We start from the raw sequence: 22,640 nt of genomic DNA, 5'->3' as shown, positions 1-22,640 counted from the left end.
ACAGTCTGCAAAGTGTTGGCACTGGGATGTGGCACCCGCTGCAGTATGCGTCCCTTATTTTTTTGTATTAAAAGTGGTAACCCAACCTGGCAGGTAACAGTAAAGTTTGGTCATGAAGTCGTCTAAAATCCGCCACGTGCGCTCTTTTAAGTGTGAGAAGCAGATATATATAGCCAAATTCTCGCGCTTCGTTGCGGTGAAGTACTGCTTTTAATTTTTTAAGAAAAGAAAACCTTTTTAAACGGATCGAAAATACAGTATACCAATAACAATTTGTTAAGGATCTGTTTTTTTCTGAACCTCGCTTTTCACAGCTGTCGCGCTACGGCGTGTGTTTCGTTTATTTGACAGTATGTAGATCGTGGTAATTACATTCATGGCATTCGTTTTCTGAATCACAATCTGACTGTATGGGTGGTTACCTGCCAGGTAACGCTTGTGGTTGGTCAGGAAGTCGCGTTACATCCGCCACGTGCCCTCTTTCTGTTCCCAGAAGCTGATCATAGAATGGTTTTAATTGTTTACTTTCAAATAATGCAAAGAGTATGCGACACGTGTTTCTCCCTAATTCTGGGCTCATCAGGCATACACACTCACTTCATCCCCTCTCGGGAATCTAATCTCTATCGTCAGCGCCAGAGTTGAAGCCCCTAACGTTGCGGTCAGCAAGTCGGCTAACATCCGCCATGTGCCGTCTTTCAGTTGCGAGAAGCAGATCATAGAATGGTTGAAACTGTTGCCCCTATCTCGCGAATATGTTATTGCAATCCGCAGCGGGAGCGTTTCTATAAACTTAATTTAAACTTACGTTTTACACCGTGCTTTGTTTCCCTTATAAACATGCTTGTATGCTTCACTCGCTGGCTTCTTATTGTTTCGCTCCCTTCTCAATTGTTTAATGAATTTTTTGTTCTTCGCTGTTTGCGGCTCTTCCTTCATTTCTCCCTACTGAGTTCTTTTATCTCGCGAATATGTTATTGCAATCCGCAACGGGAGCGTTTCAATAAACTTAATTTAAACTTACGTTTTACACCGTGCTTTGTTTCCCTTATGAAGATGCTTGTATGCTTCACTCGCTCCCTTCTCAATTGTTTAATTAATTTTTTGTTCTTCGCTGTTTGCGGCTCTTCCTTCATTTCTCCTTACTCAGTTCACAGTCTTTTCACGTGATTACGTGGGAGGCGTGATGACGTGACACTCAACTCCGCCTCCCACGGCCATCAAGCTGCCGTCCATTACAGTATATTGTCAAAAATGAGGTTCCAGTTATGACCATTACGCGTTGAATTTCGAAATGAAACCTGCCTAACTTTTGTAAGTAAGCTGTAAGGAATCAGCCTGCCAAATTTTAGCCTTCCACCTACACGGGAAGTTGGACAATTAGTGATGAGTGAGTCAGTCAGTCAGTGAGTCAGTGAGGGCTTTGCCTTTTATTAATTAGTATAGATATCACATAGTATAACTTTATTATAATATTATATATGACTTCAAATAATTGTATTGTGATGCTTGATTCGGTGTCTTGCACCCCAAAGATGAGGCTTAGTGTCAGTACTTTAGCAAAACCAGCTTTATTCAACTCGAAACAGGAACAGCAAGGTTATTTATTGTAGCTGGATCTGCCATTCTACTATATACAGACATAGCAAATAGGCAGGGTCGGGGCCAGGTCAGTGACCAAGTTATAACGTTACCTGCATCACCCATTGGCGACTGGTGCTTTGTGCGTGGCATTGGTCAACTTGTGGTTGTTTCTGTGGCGCTGCGAATCTGCGGTTGCCTTTGCAACAGACAAGCAACCCTCAACAGATGCGGCAGTCTCGCTTGTGTGTGTCGTCCCACTGGGGAAGGTCTCAAAAGAGTTCAGAAGTCTCACAGTGTATAAAATTGATTCTTGTTGTCAGGAAATCCCTGCAAACAATCTGAAACATTTTATCTTTAGAGAACCATAATGGACTGTTATAAGAATAATAGATATCAAATGTACTGTAATTAAAAGTGTGCAATTGAATCAATTTAATATATATTTTTCTTTATTATTATATAAAATAAATAACAAATATTGTTATGACTTGTATCAAAAATGATAATGGGTTTCTGTCTAATGATTATTTGTGCAGGTGTTTTAAAAGCTCTGAGTACATCAGCTCTCACTATAGAGATTTTCAAGGAAAGGAGTGCACCATAGCTAAACCTGAAATGTTTTGAAGACTGGCACTGTTGGGTACATTACTGTGAATTGTGCTAAATATTGTTAGAAGGTTACTAACTTAGAATTGGTCCTTTTGCAATTAGCAATTTTAACTTCATGAAACACATTTTTATAACCTGTTTTGTATTACTCTATATTTTTCCTTTGGCTCTGGCTGATAAAATAAAAGCATTGGTGATGAATGCATAACAGTTTTGAATGATGTAGTTGATTAAAGCCTTTTGTTTAATGTATGATTTGACTGACCAGATACACTCTTCATCAATTTGTGCAAAGCTTGTTTTAATACCATCACAAACCGTACATGGTGCATACCTACAGTTAGGCCCATAAATATTTGGACAGAGACAACTTTTTTCTAATTTTGGTTCTGTACATTACCACAATGAATTTTAAATGAAACAACTCAGATGCAGTTGAAGTGCAATCTTTCAGCTTTAATTCAGTGGGTTGAACTAAATGATTGCATAAAAATGTGAGGCAACTAAAGCATTTTTTGAACACAATCCCTTCATTTCAGGGGCTCAAAAGTATTTGGACAATTGACTCAAAGGCTATTTCATGGGCTGGTGTGGGCAAGTCCGTCGTTATGTCATTATCAATTAAGTAGATAAAAGGCCTGGACTTGACTTGAGGTGTGGTGCTTGCATGTGGAAGATTTTGCTGTGAACAGACAACATGTGGTCGAAGGAGCTCTCCATGCAGGTGAAAGAAGCCATCCTTAAGCTGCAAAAACAGAAAAAACCCATCCGAGAAATTGCTACAATATTACGAGTGGCAAAATCTATAGTTTGGTACATCCTGAGAAAGAAAGTAAGCGCTGGTGAACTCAGCAACGCAAAAAGACCTGGACGTCCACGGAAAACAACAGTGGTGGATGATCGCAGAATCATTTCCATGGTGAAGAGAAACCCCTTCACAACAGCCAACCAAGTGAACAACACTCTCCAGGGGGTAGGCGTATCGATATCCAAGTCTACCATAAAGAGAAGACTGCATGAAAGTAAATACAGAGGGTGCACTGCAAGGTGCAAGCCACTCATAAGCCTCAAGAATAGAAAGGCTAGATTGGACTTTGCTAAAGAACATCTACAAAAGCCAGCACAGTTCTGGAAAAACATTCTTTGGACAGATGAAACCAAGATCAACCTCTACCAGAATGATGGCAAGAAAAAAGTATGGAGAAGGTGTGGAACAGCTCATTAGCCAAAGCATACCACATCATCTGTAAAACACGGTGGAAGCAGCGTGATGGCTTGGGCGTGCATGGCTGCCAGTGGCACTGGGACACTCGTGTTTATTGATGATGTGACACAGGACAGAAGGAGCCGAATGAATTCTGAGGTGTTCAGAGACATACTGTCTGCTCAAATCCAGCTAAATGCAGTCAAATCGATTGGGCGGCGTTTCATGATACAGATGGACAATGACCCAAAACATACAGCCAAAGCAACCCAGGAGTTTATTAAAGCAAAGAAGTGAAAAATTCTTGAATGGCCAAGTCAGTCACCTGATCTTAACCCAATTGAGCAGGCATTTCACTTGTTGAAGACTAAACTTCAGACAGAAAGGCCCACAAACAAACAGCAACTGAAAGACGCCGCAGTAAGGCCTGGCAGAGCATTAAAAAGGAGGAAACCCAGCATCTGGTGATGACCATGAGTTCAAGACTTCAGGCTGTCATTGCCAGCAAAGGGTTTTCAACCAAGTATTAGAAATGAACATTTTATTTCCAGTTATTTAATTTGTCTAATTACTTTTGAGCCCCTGAAATGAAGGGATTGTGTTCAAAAAATGCTTTAGTTGCCTCACATTTTTATGCAATCGTTTTGTTCACCCCACTGAATTAAAGCTGAAAGTCTGCACTTCAACTGCATCTGAGTTGTTTCATTTAAAATCCATTGTGGTAATGTACAGAACCAAAATTAGAAAAAAGTTGTCTCTGTCCAAATATTTATGGACCTAACTGTATCTAAGGTATGTATTCAAAATGTACCCAGGAGGAGACTTGATTTGTAACTGAGGTCATCCAACACCTGCCTTGGCAGGATACTTGTTCTGGAAATGTCCTATACTCAAATCAATGTCTCCTTTTTTTTGTCAAATGCCTTTGGATTTATAATTACTAAAAATTCTATAATAGCATTATTTGTTGTAATGTGTCTGCCCCCGCATATTACAGGTTCAGAGTTCACAAACTTTATTCAGTTCACTTGAAACTTGTATCACCATCCCTTACAGCAAAATGAAAAGTGTTACATGTTCCACTGTTTTCGAAACCTACATCGACAGTACGTAGAGCAGCAGACACAAATTACACAAGAAAGCAGTTGCAAAGTAATAAATAGCAATAAATATTTAACAGTATCAAATTAAGAATAAATAAATAAAAATTAGATATAAACATTCAGTGTGAAATCTGGCAAAACATATAACAATTGGACAAATAAATAACTTGGCTAATAACAAAGCATTATTCCCAAATGTAACTGATGGTAGGGCTTGTTTACAATGTTCTCTCTTGCTCTGATTCATCAATTTCCCTTTTCCTTGCACTGGTACCCTCAGCTTTACAGATTTCTGATGGTGGTGGTAAAATCAGTTCATCACAAAAACTAGAAACTTAGCGCTTGAGACAAATGAGTAGTTCGCACCTATTTGTCTGCAGTCCAGCCTCATGCTAGGATTAGTTATTAGTAACATAGAAAACACGTATTATAAACTTAATATATATAATAAAAAGCTGCTGATCAAAAAAAAAAACACAAAAAGAAACAAAAAACACACAAGAGGCACATACAGAATAGCCTCATAAAAGAAGACAAAGATTATTTGTCATTTAGGCAGCAAAGGAGATTTTGTATAAAACCTGAAAGAAAGAACATTTAAACTGTCTCATAAGATATATCTTTGTTAACTTTACGCTGTTTTTTCAGTAAATGAGAACATTAATCTAGAGATAAAGTGATTCAGAAATGTGACATGTTGAATTATTACTTCTAGGATTCTTTGGTATGTGGGGGTTTGGAAGACCCACCAAGCCGACCAGCCAGCACTTGAAAAAGACACCAGAGTCTGCACCCCAACGTACTTTAGAGCTAATGGGAGACCTTATTGGACACTCTGGTGCTGTGCAGGTAAAGGATATGAGTTTTTGTGGTAAATGGAAAGATAATACAAGTTTAACCGCTTATGCATGAGGAACACCATATTGCAAATTTTTTTTGTATACCTTGCAATACGCCCCACAATTCAATCAAAACCAGTAATAGTATTTGTACAAACTCAAGGGTGCCTTCTTTCAAATACATCCATAAATTTCCATGTTGTTGACTCTCTTTATTAGTAAAATATTTGATTTGCACACATATAGGTCAAGGTGAGTTGTGTGTAACAGCTGATTGAATCTGCTTTGATTAAAGATCCCACTCGTACATAGAGGCTACAGTGAAAGGCTCATTACCATTGGATAGCTGAGCTTCAGGGCATTCCAGTGATGTGTAGTTGTCTATGATTGGTCATTCATACCACATGTCACAGCTGAGTGTAAAAGATGGGTAATGCATTGTTTATACGACATCTCATCTTTATGTACCATTATGCACAAATCTTATGTCAGAATCTGATCGCAGTTTTGACTCTGCTAAGACCAAAGCATTTGCTGAAGGACTCAATGCTGTGCTTGATTTGTAAGTACTGCTTATAGTATGAGTTTGAAGCATCATGGCATGCAGTTTCATACTGCAGTTCAAGTATCATGGAATTAATTAATTACAAATACTGTGTGCTGCACATTCTTGCTATGTTAGTTTTTGAAGCAGTGCTCTTTCAATTTGAACCCAGTATACCAGCGGCATTTCTTAGCGTACTGTTACACTGTACCTGTGCCTGTTGAGGTTTCATGTGAGGACCCTTCTTTGATTGAATGTCACTGTATTACACTGCTCGTGTTGCTGGGCTGTGAGCACATGAGTTAAAAAATAGTTTCAGCTTGTGACTTGTGTTCATGGTATAAGCCCAAAAAACCAATTTCAAATCACATTCACTTCCAAATGCAGAAACGAGCACAATTAGCAATGGGAAATAAAATCGAATAGTGGATTAAGTGTGATTAGAACCAGGATAAAAGTATCTCACAGCTCTGTCGATCCCTTTTGTGGCAAGGAGCTCAGGGATAGTGTATTATATTGTGAATAGTGTTGATCAGCGAATTTTGCCAAAATGTTACGTTCACCATTGTTCATCAAATTATTTACTGATAATTTGGCCGGTTTAGGGAATTTATTTATTTTATTTAATACCATTGCCCCATAATGCTTTGCAAGGCCGGTATGACGTCCTCCGGAGCTGTAACAGCCAACATTGATGGGACCCCCCCAGGGTATATAATGCTGATCATTTGCATTACAGATTCTGTGGGATGTGTTATCTGTGGTTGTAGCCAAATGTGCCAGTTGACCTTCGAGCTCCACATGAACATAAGAGAAGGAGATGCATGCCCTATGTATACATAATAATTAGCCATGTGCCACAGTGAGAGTGAAACAAACCTTGAAGGAGCCTGACAACCCCCCTCCCTCAACAATAATTAAAGATTTATTACTATTTACAAGACGTTTCTATCTTTTTTAATAAAACAAAAAGTGCAAAGCATCAGCGCAGACACTTCAGAGCGCCTTTAAAGAGGTCATCTTTTTGGCCACAATAATGAAACATATACAGAATAAATAATGAGTTATCTCTGCATGTGAAGTTATGATTATAAAATGTTAATTGTGTCAGTTGCAAGTATCCAAAGTGCTTGGCTAGACCACTGCATAGAGTTTTCCCACTTACTTTCTTAGTTGCAGCTGATGTCTTTGAATTGCCAACCATCAACAGGGTTTGTGAGCAACTGTGAAGATGATTTTAAATGGGCCTGACATTATCAAATGCTAGACATTAAAACCACCTGACTGAGAATTGTTAACATCTATTAAGCAAATACAAGTTGTTACCAGAACCAAGATGCTAAAACCATAACTGAATGTGATAAATGGAATGCTATGAGTCATTAATCAGAAAGTTTGTTCAAGGTTTTCTGCCAATGTGCAGGTCGATCTTCAAGTGCCATGTCAATATAAGAGAAGGAGGCGTGTAACCTGTGCATGTATAATAATTAGCCACGTGCAGATATAAAACAAACCATGAAGCAGTCTGACACCCTCCTCACCCCACCAAATGCAGGGAGACCCTATGAAATAATAATAATAATGAAAGGTTTATTGCTATTGACAAGACGTTCCTATCTTTTTGATAGAAGAAAAAGTGCAGAGCATCAGCACAGACAGTTTGGAGAGCCTACATAGAATGAGCCAGCGGTTTAAATTATGACACGCCACTTTGAATTTTTTGCCTTTAAACAACCTACATATTTTTTCTGACTTTTGACTACGATTTTGGCATTTCTGCTTTGTTTTGACAAAATCTGTGATTGTGCATCTCTGACAGCATACTTTCTTCTTTGATATCACGGAGAAACAGTGGTGAGTGATTGGCACTACTGCTGCACAGCTCAGGTCACCTTTTTGGCCACAATAATGGGTCCAGTATAGTTGGCAGATGTTACCCTAGCCCTCTGGGACACTTCAAAGACGACTGCACCATTATAATCCAGTCAAATCTAGTTCAGTTAGTCCTTCTCCATTGGCTTTAATACTAGAATCCCTGAAGCCTACAAAAAACACATAGTTCCGGCCCACCTTAAATCCCTTCGTACCTCTCCATCAGCGTCTTTTGTATGGTAAATGAGTTGATCAACACAAGCAGCAAGCAGCCCCACACCAACGCAGAAAGGGCAGAAAGTTATCTCAGCTCAAGTCTGTTTACCTGCGTGTGAGTTGCCAGGAGTTGTACTGGGTAAATAATATATCGCTATTTGGAATATATGCATTTTTATTTGTGCTCCGTGTCTACAACAATCTGTGTAAACACATTGTTAAAACAGAAACGTTTTTCATGTTTTAGTAATAATTGACAAAATGTAAACATGAAGTGTATAATGTGTGAAGCCTGCAGTCCAAATATCAAATAAACACTTTCACAAAAGGTACAAGTATAACAAAACAAATGCACTTTTATTCAAGAATATAACTGCAGAAAAAGAACTCGCATTAGGGTGTGACATTGACACGCTGTTAATATGACCGCTTTGGTGGCGCAGCAGTAAGAACTGCTGACTGGTAATCAAAAGGTCGCCGGTTCAATGCTGGATGCCTCCGTTTTCAGTAGTGAGCTGCTATTATTACTATTGTACAATAAAAACATACATTTGATTTGAGTCTGTAACAGCCGATGTAAATGTACGGTACTTGTAAAGGCCTGTATTTTTTTTTTAATTCAGTTTTATTCTCTCAGTCGTGTTCACACTCCCCCCGATCTGACACTGTTAGTTTTCAAATAAAGACATGCTATAACAAAGGTGAACTCAGATGAGGACAAGGTTCTAAATTGTAGAAAGAGAACAGAAGCCCTTCCCGCAGGAAACGTCCACTCACATATAAGAACAACGCAGCTGCACCAGGTGTAAAGGCGAAAGATGGCACCGTTTGGATGCAGCAAGAGGTCAGGTGTCATCCTGCCAGTCAGTCTGCCCCACACCAACGAAACAACAGTGCTTACCAACATGCAACATAAGTTTGCGATTATGTTTTGTGATGGTCTTTACATAAAAAAACATGTATGTGTTACTTATATAAAAGCCAGATCAAATGTTATTTACCTTGATTTATTAACTTATCTTCCTACAGTGTAAAGTCACAAGTAGACTGCAGAGCTTCCTGTGTTTGATCAACATGGGCACGCTCACAAAGTAAATGTGTAATGCCACAAAAAGTGCATGCTGATACTTCAGTACGCTAGCAATGGTACACGAATGCAGTCAGACCTCTTTTTTGGGCACCAACACCATCATATCTAAACACTAGCGTGAAGAGTCGCTCGCGTACTGAAGAGTCTATAGCTGCAGGTGGAAGCTGCTGTCGCACTTTTGCTGTCGTTGTACTTTGTATGTAAAAGTAAGATCGAATATTATTTACCTATTTACCTTGATTTATTTACTTATCTTCCTACAGTGTAAACTCACAAGTAGACTGTAGAGCTTTCTGTGTTTGATCGACAAGGGCACACTCACAAATTACAGCAAGTTGAAAAAAAGGCAATAAGAAAATGAGGCCAGTGTATTAATTATCAATTTGCCATTGCATTTGAGACACAGATGTGTCAAAGTAAAATGAAATGATCAAAATGACTGTAAACTTAGAGAATGAAGTGCTAAAGACTGACTTAATTGAAATAAGCAGCTCTTAAATGGGCGTACTTTAAAACGTGAGTTAAAACACTGCAAATAACTTTATAATTATACTCAAAACAAGTGTTTTTCAACTGGTGTGAAATGAAACCACCTGTATGAGTGGGCAAAGGGAGGAAGCAGCTGAGAAATGTGTCCTAAGTGCTATGCCTCCAAGCTGCTGCTTTTTTTTGTTTGTTTTTGCTTTTGTTGGTGTCTCTGATAGTCTCGCCCCTTCAGACCGCTTAGCACATTGAAGAGATTTAATGCTTTTTTGGTTGGTAGAATCATGGTGTGCCTTGGGATTTTTTGGATTACAACTGTGCAAGTGTAACTGGGGGCCGTGCTGAGCCAAAGTGTCAATGGTGTTGAACACCCCATCATGTACCTGAGCCGGAAACTGCTGGATCAGGAGACCAGGTATGCAGCAGTGGAACGGGAGGCTCTTGCGATAAAATGGGCGATTACGCAGTTGATGTACTACCTCTTGGGCCGTGAATTTACTCTGGTGACGGACCATGCACCCCTCCAGTGGATGGCCCTTCACAAGGAGTCAAATCTGCGGGTCACTAGGTGGTTTCTTGACTTCCAACCTTACAAGTTCTCGCTTGTTCACCGGAAGGGTTCTCTCCATGGCAATGCGGATGCTCTCTTTCGAGTCCACGACCTCTCGGACAGGTCCGCCCGATCCAGTGGTCTGGGCTAGGGGGGGGGGGGGGGGGGGGGGGGGCTGGCCTTGTCACACACGTGCGCATGGGGAACAGCTGAAGGGCGTAATCACTTGTAGTTCTACTCCAGGCCAGGGGGCGGCGGAGTGTACTGTCTATTTCTCTCAGTCCCTTGCAGACCTTTTCCGGGAAATCCCGCCTCTTGCTGGCCCCAAGGATGACGTCACTTCCGACCACGAGGACGCCACTCCCAGTTCCTGCTACACTGACGTCATTTCCTTTTCAGGCCTATAAAACTGCCATCTTGCCTCACTACAGGCAGTTCTGTTTTGGACTCTGAACGATTCACATCGTGTACTTAAAAGAGCAATTGCAGCCAAGCATAATATACGGGTGGCTGCCCCAAACCTTTGTGATGTCTCCGACTCATTCTTGTTACACTTGGCTGTGTGCTTAGGGTTGTTGTCCTGCTGAAAGATGAATCGTCGCCCCAGTCTGGTCAAGAGCGCTCTTGAGCAGGTTTTCATCCAGGATGTCTCTGTACATTGCTGCAGTCATCTTTCCCTTTATCCTGACTAGTCTCCCAGTCCCTGCCGCTGAAAAACATCCCCACAGCATGATGCTGCCACCACCATGCTTCACTATAGGGATGGTATTGGCCTGGTGATGAGCGGTGCCAGGTTTCCTCCAAATGTGACGCCTGGCATTCACACCAAAGAGTTCAATCTTTGTCTCATCAGACCAGAGAATTTTCTTTCTCATGGTCTGAGAGTCCTTCAGGTGCCTTTTGGCAAACTCCAGGCGGGCTGCCATGTGCCTTTTACTAAGGAGTGGCTTCCGTCCGGCCACTCTACCATACAGGCCTGATTGGTGGATTGCTGCAGAGATGGTTGTCCTTCTGGAAGGTTCTCCTCTCTTCACAGAGGACCTCTGGAGCTCTGACAGAGTGACCATCGGGTTCTTGGTCACCTCCCTGACTAAGGCCCTTCTCCCCCGATCGCTCAGTTTAGATGGCCGGCCAGCTCTAGGAAGAGTCCAGATGGTTTCGAACTTCTTCCACTTACGGATGATGGAGGCCACTGTGCTCATTGTGACCTTCAATGCAGCAGAAATTTTTCTGTAACCTACCCCAGATTTGTGCCTCGAGACAATCCTGTCTCGGAGGTCTACAGACAATTCCTTTGACTTCATGCTTGGTTTGTGCTCTGACATGAACTGTCAACTGTGGGACCTTATATAGACAGGTGTGTGCCTTTCCAAATCATGTCCAGTCAACTGAATTTACCACAGGTGGACTCTAATTAAGCTGCAGAAACATCTCAAGGATGATCAGGGGAAACAGGATGCACCTGAGCTCAATTTTGAGCTTCATGGCAAAGGCTGTGAATACTTATGTACTGTACATGTGTTTTCTCAGTTTTTTTATTTTTAATAAATTTGCAAAAACCTCAAGTAAACTTATTTCACGTTGTCCTTATGGGGTGTTGTGTATAGAATTCTGAGGAAAAAATGAATTTAATCCATTTTGGAATAAGGCTGTAATATAACAAAATGTGGAAAAAGTGATGCGCTGTGAATACTTTCCAGATGCACTGTACGTATATATATATATATATATATATATATATATATATATATATATATACATACATATATATGGAAGCGAAGTTCTGTGATACGGTTTGCATATTAGCAGCTGGAGATCCACAAAGGGAGAAAAATGAATCACGTTTTTTCATCAGAGGGTAATGCTTAGACTTACAAGAATCAAAGGCAATATATAGCACAATTCGTTGTACAGGTCATAACGTTTTATTTATTATGAACATGTCCTACTTAAGTATGCATATGCTGGCAAACTTACATACAGGAACATCGCAACGCTGTTAGAAGGAAGGACTCACGATCACAGATTTATACACATACAAAATCAACAGGACATACGTTTAACTGGGACAATGTACAAGTAAGATTTAAGGCCAGTACTAAAAGTGCCAGAGAACTGGCTGAATCTTGGCTATCAGACAAAAACGCCATTAACAGACATTTGGACATAAATCCAGCATATGCAAACTTAAGTAAAACATGTTTATAATAAATAAAATGTTACGACCTGTGCCCCCACCCATGAATTGTGCTATATATTGCCTTTGATTCTTCTAAGTCTAAGCATTATCCTCTGATGAATACTCCTGGTAGGGGCTGAAAGCTCAGGAGTAAAAACTACTTTATGATAAGTGATTCATTTTTCTCCCTTTGTGGATCTCCAGCTGCTAATATATATATATATATATATATATATATATATATATATATATATATATATATATATGTGTGTATATTTTGTTTCCTAAAAAATATATAAGTGCATCTGCAATAAAGATTGTTCAGGTGCAAGAGTGTAAATGTTTCCAAAGAGGGGAGACACCTTGTTCCAAATACTTTAACTTTGCAATGCTATGGGATATGACATCTAAACTTTAGTATGGGAAAGATGCTATATAAATAAAATGTCTTATTATTACTATTGATACAATGATAGCTGGCAGACTGGGGTACTAAAGAAAATTGATTCCAGGGTTGTCCATCATAACATGTCTTGGTTGTGTACTGTAAAATCCTGATTTTTGGAGGGACATCCCTAAAGCAGACACTCGTTTGTATTTTATTCAGTTGACATCTGTGTAAACAAAAGCTTTTAAATATATAAATACTTTTTTTGAAAATCTTGGGGATAAAGAGTTAATATCCTCATCATCATCAGTTTAAGTTATTTTCCAGGATTACTCATGTTAGCTGGTTGATCCCCAAGACTTAATTCCCTTTTTACTCCTGTAGATGTTCCTGTATTTCAAAGACAATGGCCTAGTGACTTGCTCTGCTGATAATCTCATCATTCTTTGGAAGGATGGAGCCCGAGAGTCCAGATTAAGAAGTATCGCCTTGTTTCAAAAATTGGAGCAAAACAGCAGAATGTAACAAATATTGCATAAAAAACAGAAAATCAGGTGCCCTTTACCTTTGAAATCAAATGCATGTTTTGCTTTCATTTGAATGTATCTTGCAAAGCATGCATATTCCTTCACCATCATTTTGATATTGTTCTTATTTTCCTTACAATGTAAAAGCAGACTGGCAGTTTTTTAATTGTATTGTTTTCACATGTAGCCAGTGTGTCCTGGGAGAAATTTTGTCTACACAATTTCTACATGTGTCTTTTCAAAACTTTCCACTTTTTTATTGTCCTGTCAGTTGTTGCAAGTTGAGAAGGCCTTTTAGCAGATGCCATCTTTATTGACATCTCAGAAAATTAAAGAAAGCCAAGAAGTTCTTGAAATTGAATTTGGCTTATTCAATTTTTTTTGTTTTCAAAAAAAGGTTTTAACACTGTTTAGTGTGGACTTGTGATGAGAGAAAATATAATATATAGAATACTGCACAAATCTGCCAATCCCATTACAATACTTAGACACACTTATGTCTGTGTGTGTGTGTATGTATGTATGTATGTGTATATATATATATATATATATATATGTATATAAAATATATGAATACATACACATGCTTGTTTTATGTGTATGCTTGTATTTATATATTTATGTGTCTTTATGTGTGTGTACATATATATATATATAACATACTGTAAGTATAACAGGACACTTGTGAAAATTGATGCCTGTATGGCAGTTGCGTGGCAGGTCTAATTTTTTTTAGTATTGCATGTTTTACGTATCAAGTATGTGTGTGATCAACTAGTAAAAGTTTCTTTGAGCGTAAAATTATTTATTCTACCAACTTTGAAATTCAAGGTTCTTTTAAAAAAATAAACAGTTGTTGGAAGTAATAAAGGTGTTTGAATACTGAATATTGTTAGAAGATTGTGTTCATTTATTTAATGATTTATTTTCACAATACAAAAAAGAAACACAACAGCTAATTAAACAAATGTATTGAAGTATCAAACATATAATAATGAACTTGGTATGAAGAAACTGAAAACAAAGGAAATTACACATTTGTTTAATTAAAAAGGAATGTTATGTACATGTAATAATATCATGTATATATCTGTATAAACAATATAATTCTTAAAGTGAAAATAATTCAATAGTGCCATAATTATACAGTCCATGACTAAGTACACAATGTTCTTAAAAATAGAGCTTATATACAGTTCTGCAAAATAATTTGTCTGATGAGTGGCTGCTAAGTACTGAATGCTACAAAACAGATTTTAAAAACAACAATGAGCTAAAAAAAAAAAAAAAAAGATTTGTTTATGTATTGTGTGTTAAAATACATTTTTAGAAATGTTACTTCTTACTTTTGGGAGAATATAATTTAACGTGTGACTTCTTCATAAAATCAAATAAAAATACAGTCCCATTAATATATTTTATTAAGGTGTTTGATGTTTGATATTAAAATGGTACAAAACTCTAGCCGGAACATGTACAAAAGGACCTGCTCAGACCCTTCTATATGCACGGTGGCACCTAAGATCAGAGTCAGACTTAGAATGACAATACTTGGGCTTTCAAATGCCACCTTACTTGGCAATTTTCAGGAAATACTGGAATGTAGAGTTTAGTGACAGCTTCACTGCTGCCAGATACATGCAGTTTATTCCTAAATCTGTACAATGGATTTTTCTTAAAGATTAAAAATCTTGAAGAAATAATGGAAACAGAACACCATTTATAAAATAAGAAAAATAACAAATGATATTGAATCAACTGATGTAAAAGCAGCCACATAGGTAAGAGAGCTGGCAAATGTCTTGAATTGTTTCAGTTGAGATGTTCTTTTGTCTTGTTCACGTACATACACTTTGTTTGATATTTACAGGAGAGAAGCAGCGGTGAACGCGCCTTAATCTGAAAGCCAGCCCTTTCTCCCCTAAGCACAGAGTACACCGTAGAGGATAAATGTGGACAGGGCGTAATTTAGATTAAAGGTAATGATTTTTTTAATGAATGTTGCCAATCCTGAAGTAGCTGAAGTAAATGATCTTCAGTCCGAGTATAACTGAGCCTCATTTAAGGTACTGACAGATCTTAATATTAAACAGTAATAAAACATTTAGAGAGTAAGACCTTGAATGGCACACAGTTATAAATGCTTTTTTTAAATATTTGTATACAAAGTAATGTGTTTTGTAGCGTTCTGTGAATGATAAAATGTAGTTGCTTACAACCTTTATCCCGACAGACTGGAAATATTCCAGCACTTGACTTATTTCCCAGTATGGCCCTTTTTTGAGCACTCAGACTGGAGATACAGTATAACTGCAAATTTGTGCAAAAGCTCAAGGTCAGCCAGAGGAATACCAAGGTTTGTATGTACAGTACCATTTACAGAAACTGACCCCAAAAACAAGTACAAAACTAAATATTTTATTCCATTGTGCTTTAGGGATATTTTATAAAACTAAGACATTTATTTTTCACTCTATAAACAGTGCAGGGCTGTCGGTTGTGGTGACCAAACTACATTCACTTAGCAAAATTTAGATTAAAAAGTAATTTACACACAAAAAAAGGTGCTGGGCAAACACCTGAAGCATTGATACAAAGAAGCTGATCTGTCTGAATGACAGATAGTGAAGTATAATAGCAGCTAAATACATTTTGAAAGAAATACCAACTAAGGTTGAGTGCTTGAAATAAGGCAATGTGTGGATCACTCTTTTCTGACCTTAGTTGGAAAACACCCGCAAAAAATAAACCAGCCCCTACAATAAATATGTGGCCTGGCCAGACTTCACAAAAGGAGAACTGAATATTAGTCCTATGAATGAGTTTGATTTTTCGCTTTAGTCATTCACCTTTTTTAAGTTAAGATGAAGTAGCGTATTAAAGGCAGAAATTCCCTTTTAATCATTTTCAGCACAACATCTGCTAATGTTTTTAGTCAATGCCTGCAGCAGTTACGAGTTCAAGTCAGAGACAACTGAGGTGTGGCAGATTCAGTAGGTTGATTGCTTGCTTAATGGTACAGTTGGAACGCTGGCCGTCATAATTGACAAGAGTGTTAAGTCCCCATTGCTGTGACCCTGAGCAGTCGTCTACGTTATATGAGAGTCTTTCTTCAAGCTCCGTGCGGCTCGCATGTTGAACATGAGCAACCAGTCCACTTCTGGAGATGTGACTTTCTCTCATGTTATCCTTTCCAGCTTGTTGCAAAGTTATTGATTCTGATGAAGTATTTCGTAGCTAGAAACAAAAACTCTTTTTGAAATAAAACAAAAATCCCTTATGATTATTCATTCTCCCTTAATAATAAAAGTTAAATATTGCTTGAAAAGTACATGTGGGAAGAAAAAAACCATATGGAGCTTCCAACCCATCTCCTCTTTCACGAGTTGGAAGCCTGGTCAGTGGATACAAAATAAAAGGGATCACCGTGTGCCTTGTAAATCTCAAATTTGTGTGTTGGACTTGGCAAAGGCAGCCTTCTTAAAGTTACTCTGTGTAGTTAACAACCTACATGTCTGGTTTAAGTGAGGATGTGTGACAATGAAATGCTTTTCTCTGTTCAATTAATTTATCTGAGCGTCCAACATGCTGAACACCACTTTACTCTTCAAACCGGAAAAAGTCGACGCTCATGGATTATGTTTGATTTTACTAGGAGATGCACAAACCAGTGTGTTTCCTTGTGCCGGTCCCAAGCCCGGATAAATGGGGATGGTTATGTTAGGAAGGGCATCCGGTGTAAAATTTAGCCAAATCAATATGCGGACAACAATTTTGGATGATCTGCTGTGGCAACCCCTAACGGGAGCAGCCGAAAGAAGAAGAAGCAAATGGGATCATGGTTTCTTATTGTAAAAGCAAATTCTTTTCCTATTATGACATAAGAGTTTCAAATCATGCAAAATTAACTGCTGTCTTATAAAAGCAGGAATGGTACAGACTCCAAAAAAACACCCATAATAAATAAATAAATAACTTCTTGTTCACATAATGGTCAGATTAGGCCGTTTGGTTCCCCAATATTGGAGTAGGCAAGTGGCAGAATGAATGAATGAATACATGTTGGTATCAAAATGGGTTTAATAAGTTGGTAGGATGGTTATACCTTTGCCACCGATAGCAGAAATGACCAGATTGCTGCCGCTTGGTTGGGGGATTGGCAACTTAGCGGAGGAGTTCAAGTGTCTCAGGATCTTGTTTATAAGTAACGGAAAAGGGGACCGTGAGAGTGACACGGCAGCGGCAGCTCTTGTAGTGGTCCTAGGTGGTGAATCAGGAGTTGAGTCTAAAGATAAAACTCTGGGTTTACTGGTCGCTCAACATCACAGTCCTCAGCTGTGGGCATTGACCGAAAGAATGAGATTGTGAGTACAAGGGGCAGAAATGAGGATTCTTCATAGGGTGGCCGGGCCGACTCTCTGAGAGGTGAGCGATTTAGGAGAGAGAGCCTAAGAGTAAATTCGCTGCTCCTCTAGAGTGAGAGGAGCCAGTCGAGGAAGTCTGGGAATGCCGTAAGGGTGTCCCCTAGGGGGCTCCCCACAGAGCTGCTCTGGGCACATCCCACTGGGCGGAGGTCCTATGGCAGACTCAGGGGAGGCTGGAAGGATTATATCTCGGCTGATTTGAGAATGTGAAAGAGCTGGAATCTATAGCAGAGGTCAGGGAAGTCTGGGCCGACCTGCTGCCACTGTGACCCTCACTAGGAAAAGCAGTTAAGATGAGAGGAGATGAGGTAAGAAATACCACTTGGAAAAAATGAATAATTGGAGAGCAAGGCTACTAGCCTACACTCCACCACCTTGTCTTGTGTCTAAAAGGCTGGTACTGTTGAGACAGAGGGCCAGGGAGGATTTCGAGATGCACATTCAATTGAATAGAAGCCGTTAATAGTATTGATAAAAAACTGTTTACTTGCACAACCGACCAGCTTAAGATGGCCATCAGACAAGCATGCAGCAAAGATCTGCTGTTCAGCTAACACGTGGCCAGCATTTGAGAGGAAGCAGTATGGCAATGAGCCATATGTAGCATCTGGCATGCTGAGTACCACCTAACTCTTCAAACTGTCAACGCTGAAGATCACGTATCATGTCTGATTTTATTTATGGGTTGTCCCACTTCAAATGCTTGTTTGCCGTATCTTCAGAACAAAAGGTTTAAATGGAAATATCACGTCCTGCTTGTACATCTGCTAATGTACTTCCTTTGAAACAATCACACTGCTCATGGCAAAGGGAAAACAAAACCGTGATTACTGATCAACAGTTTAGGCCAAGACTACTTGAGATGGCTTGTAACTCATAGCTTGGATAAGTGTGTCACTTGTATAAATGTGCTCGTTTTCTCTCATTTTAATTATAATCGAGTCCTATACTGTCAGGGGAAGCTGCAGCCCCCTGTGACCATAAATTGGATATTATATTAAGAAATGTTAATTCAGTGTTTCTGATATATCTGGAATTTGCACAATTACAAATGGCAAAGGAAAATGATAATTTAGTTTCATAATTAAAAGTGTTAATGAACTAAGTATGTGTGATGTTTACATATTCTGTGTCCTGTGTGTTTTTGCGAACTGCCCAAGTGACAAATACTAAAGTATTTTTTGCAGATGGGTACATCTGTACATTAAGATTTTCCCAGGTGACCAGGACACCCCTTGGTCAGTGCATGCAAAATAAAAGTGATCACCGTGTGCCTTGTAAATCTCAAGTTTGTGTGTTGGACTTGGCAAAGGCTGTCTTCTTAAAGTTACTCTGTGTAGTTAACCCACTCGTCTGGTTTAAGTAAGAGTGTGTGAGAATTAAAAGCTTTTCTTTGTTCAATTAATTTAGTGGAGCGTCTACCATGCTGAACACCACCTCACTCTTCAAACCGTCAAAGTCGATGCTCATGGATTATGTTTGATTTTACTGGCTTAAGTAAATGGTGTCATGGTTTCTTATTGTTAAAGGAAACTCTATTCTGTCATGACATACAGTAGGAGTTCCAAATCACGCAATATTAACAGCTGTCTTATAAAAGCAGGAATGGTAGAGACTCCAAAAAACAGCCAAAATAAATAAATAACTTCTTATTCACATAATGGTCAGATTAGGCTATTCAGCTCCCCAATATTGGAGTAAGCAGGTGGCAAAATGAATGAATGAATACATGATGGTATCAAAATGCGCTTAATAAAGTATTTTACTATGAAAAGCTTCCTTTGAAGCCCAATGGCTTCTATTCAATTGAATGTGCACAACAAGTGATAAATACTAAAGTATTTTTTGCAGGAGGGTACATCTGAACATTAAGATGAGACCAGGACACCCCTTGGGATTGGCCTTCTTAGGATATTCTGGATTTTAGCACCTCAGCTGCTAATGTGACTACAGAAGTGAGGGCAGAAGCGTAAACTAAAAATATTTTGGCAAAATGACACAAATTTGAAAGACAAAAATCGTCTTTTACGCCCTTTAACCATTTCATTTTTAATATGTATTAATTGCAGAAAACGATCCTATCTCGACGCACTGTGTCAGCACCCATGGTGCAGCTCTTGCACTGAGACATTACTTTATTTAAAATAATAGCTGAAAATGTTTTCTTAAGAGCTCATTTGGACTGGACACCGATGCTTTCAAAGAAAAGGAACCCCATTTGTTGTTCAGTAGACCTGTACAGTAATACCAAGAGATCAAAATGAACTGCTGGAGAAATTGAATTCCTCAAATTTGATTTTCTGCCAATATGTGTTCTTCTGTAAACAATTTCTTTTCAATCAAAACCATTACTCATGTCTATCGTGACTTTTATGAGAATATTATGGGGAATTGTTTAAAATTATATTGGGTATTTTGTTAGGTTTACCTTCATTTTTAAACCTTCATTTTAATATGAGATGAAAACAAATGTCTAAAACCAATTTTAAAACCAGAAAATGGTGGGCATCTTGCATTTTGTAGTTTTGTCGCCCAGAAGCAGGAACCCCTCGGTTGTCTTGTCAGCATACAAAGAATGGACCCCTTGTTGTCATCCTTTTTATTTGTTTTTGCTTTCCTCTCGTGGAGTCACAGTGAGATGGAAACCATGTTGGTTCTAAGAGAGATCCTGTGGTGGTCGGAGGCCTTTAAACTTCATCTCGTCTAAGGTCTTCCAGTACTTGTAGTTTTCTGCCAAGTGCTGTATTAAGTTGGGTAGACTGGCAAAAGCTAGGAAACAACACAAAAAAAGTAAAGTGACATTTTAAAATCTCACTTTCCGAATAAGGTCATACTACAAGACACAGAGGCAAAAAGACAAATGTCTCCATTATTTTTTTTTATCCTCCTGTTTACTAGTTACAGAGAAATGGATTACAATAACAACACAGTGCCACGGGGCATAACCATGCCAGTGTTCCATATTAAATTCAATTTCAGATTTAAATCCACCATTGGTAACCAATGAAATTGGATAAATTGCTCTCATTTTTTATGGCCTTTCCTGTCTTCCTATCCTTATCCATCCTATTAAGGTATGAAATAAATCTGGCAGAGTTTATAGGACTTCTCCAGCTCTTCAGATGTGTCAGTGCGTGTATGGAAACTCAAACCCCCGTTTTCAGCTTTGCAGCTCATAACCGAAGTTTAATGTGTGCAGCCACTGCTTAATTCTGGTGAACGATTGTTGGGGAAAGGTCTAGAAAAATAAAGATCTGATTTGTTTCATATAGCATCTCTCTCCAACAATGAGAATATTTACCAGGTAAGCAGTGACCACCAATAAGGGCAACATTTTTAGTGACACTCTCTGACATGAATTTACTCAAATATTCTCAAATTCTCACATTTTTGCACCTACAGTAGCCTCACCCTGTAAGTCTGTTAGTCATTACTTAACTTCAGTCATTTTTTTTGTTAGTAGTCGTCACTGTTTTTTTACGGCTGTTCAATGTAGAACCTTAGCATTAGCACATCATCGAGCTGGGCACCAATTTAATTTTAGACTCTATCGTCACCATTGTGCATTTGGTGCACATGTGTAGGTTTTTTACTTTCTTCATATCATTTACCATGATAATTATGGCCCAAGGATCTTTTCATTCAAAGACATTCTACACGCTGTCACCAGTGGTGTGCTGGAGCCACTTTCTGGATGAGTGTTTCTTTACATCAGTGCAGCAGCCCTGACGCATCACACTTTTTTGGCTTTGATTACTCCTTTGATTGATGTGGTACGGTCTGTTTTGAGAAACCTTATGCACCATGCCATAGTAATCTGAACAGACACGAAATGTGGAACGTCCCAAGAGAAAACAAGAAATTCAGAAACAACAAGAAACAAAGGCTTTAAAAACACTCGGAGATAAACAAGCACACGACAAATGCACTCTGCTCACGGTATACCGGATATACTTTTGTTTCACTCTATAAGGTAAAGACTGAATGCAAGGCAGGCATACAACAGACAAGGCCGCTGAGCTCAAGCAGTAAGAGTTTCATCTCAACGTCAGCTTACTGTTCACACCGGCAGCATCTGTATCGCTCACTAAACTCTGATTTTTGAAGCCATCAAATGCACATTATGTACAGAATTGCTTTTATATATTTATTTTGTTCAGCGAAGTTTTATCCAAAGTAACTTATAACTCACAAGTGTACTGCACATTAGTTTCTTATTTGTAAATTTTGAACCCCTTAATCAGTGATTTTCTTTTCAAAGTGCCAAAATGTTAAAAGAGCCGGTGACTGAAGTCAGTATTCAGACTCAGTTCAAAATAAACTCAGTGGCACTAAAACTTGTTGAGAAATACCACTTTATTTGTCCTAAGTTGAAATTTGAATTTTACAGACGCTCAAGAAATATAGAAATATTCTAACAAACAACAACCACACAAGAATTACAAAAAGAAGAAAAAAAACTTCTGACTTGGCTAAAGAGAAGTGTAGTCCCAGTGAGGCATTATGAAGGCATATTGCTGTAAATATGAAGGAGCCCCCGTAGCGTTTCCTGACACACTTCTGTTGAATAATTTGTTTGCTAAAAGTACTTAATGATAGCGTTTCATAGAGGCCATCAGTTTCCTTTTTGTTCTCTCCTCTGCTGCTACCTCCAACAGGGTCAGCCTTCCTTCAAAATCACTTTCTTGATTTGGTGGTCCTATTATAAGGGGATGTTATAGGCCCAGCACACTATGGTGTAGAAAACCACACTGGTCATCACAGAGTTGAACATGTAAAGGATATCTGTAGCAGAAGTAATAGCAAGGTGCTTAGCAAAGTGGCCGGACATAGAATGCAGCAGAGCTCACAGGAATGCAGGACACAAAAGCACAATGCAGTAAAGCAACGATGTAGAAACACATGAGTACACACTTATTTATTTACTAGGGGGTTTGCCCCTGCTCACTTCGCTTGCCAACCCCCCGGGCCTGCGGTACGCGCCAGCCACTTCGCGTCTCTGCCACTCGCGTTGTGAAGAAAGGGGGC

The 22,640-nt window shown here is 38.9% G+C and overlaps 2 protein-coding genes across 2 annotated transcripts in view; one reads left to right on the top strand and one right to left on the bottom strand.

Moving 5' to 3' along the window:
• The window catches only part of wdr41 (WD repeat domain 41), an 80,569-nt gene extending 66,494 nt beyond the window's left edge, over positions 1-14,075 (top strand). Inside the window, exons 13-14 of the mRNA XM_028805704.2 lie at positions 5,216-5,349; positions 13,046-14,075. Of these exons, the coding sequence (XP_028661537.1) occupies positions 5,216-5,349; positions 13,046-13,186 (275 nt within the window). The 3' untranslated portion in view covers positions 13,187-14,075. The remainder of the gene's footprint in view (positions 1-5,215; positions 5,350-13,045) is intronic.
• Positions 14,076-14,329: 254 nt separating this feature from the next.
• pde8b (phosphodiesterase 8B) overlaps positions 14,330-22,640 on the bottom strand; it is a 349,017-nt gene continuing 340,706 nt past the window's right edge. The window contains 2 exon segments of the mRNA XM_051929508.1: positions 14,330-18,238; positions 19,050-20,381. Of these exon segments, the coding sequence (XP_051785468.1) occupies positions 20,269-20,381 (113 nt within the window). The 3' untranslated portion in view covers positions 14,330-18,238; positions 19,050-20,268.

This window comes from Erpetoichthys calabaricus, chromosome 7 (assembly GCF_900747795.2).
Source record: "Erpetoichthys calabaricus chromosome 7, fErpCal1.3, whole genome shotgun sequence".
NCBI classification, from domain to species: Eukaryota; Metazoa; Chordata; class Cladistia; order Polypteriformes; family Polypteridae; genus Erpetoichthys; species Erpetoichthys calabaricus.
Note: the sequence above shows the minus strand (reverse complement) of the source record. Positions and strands in the feature narration are given on the sequence as shown.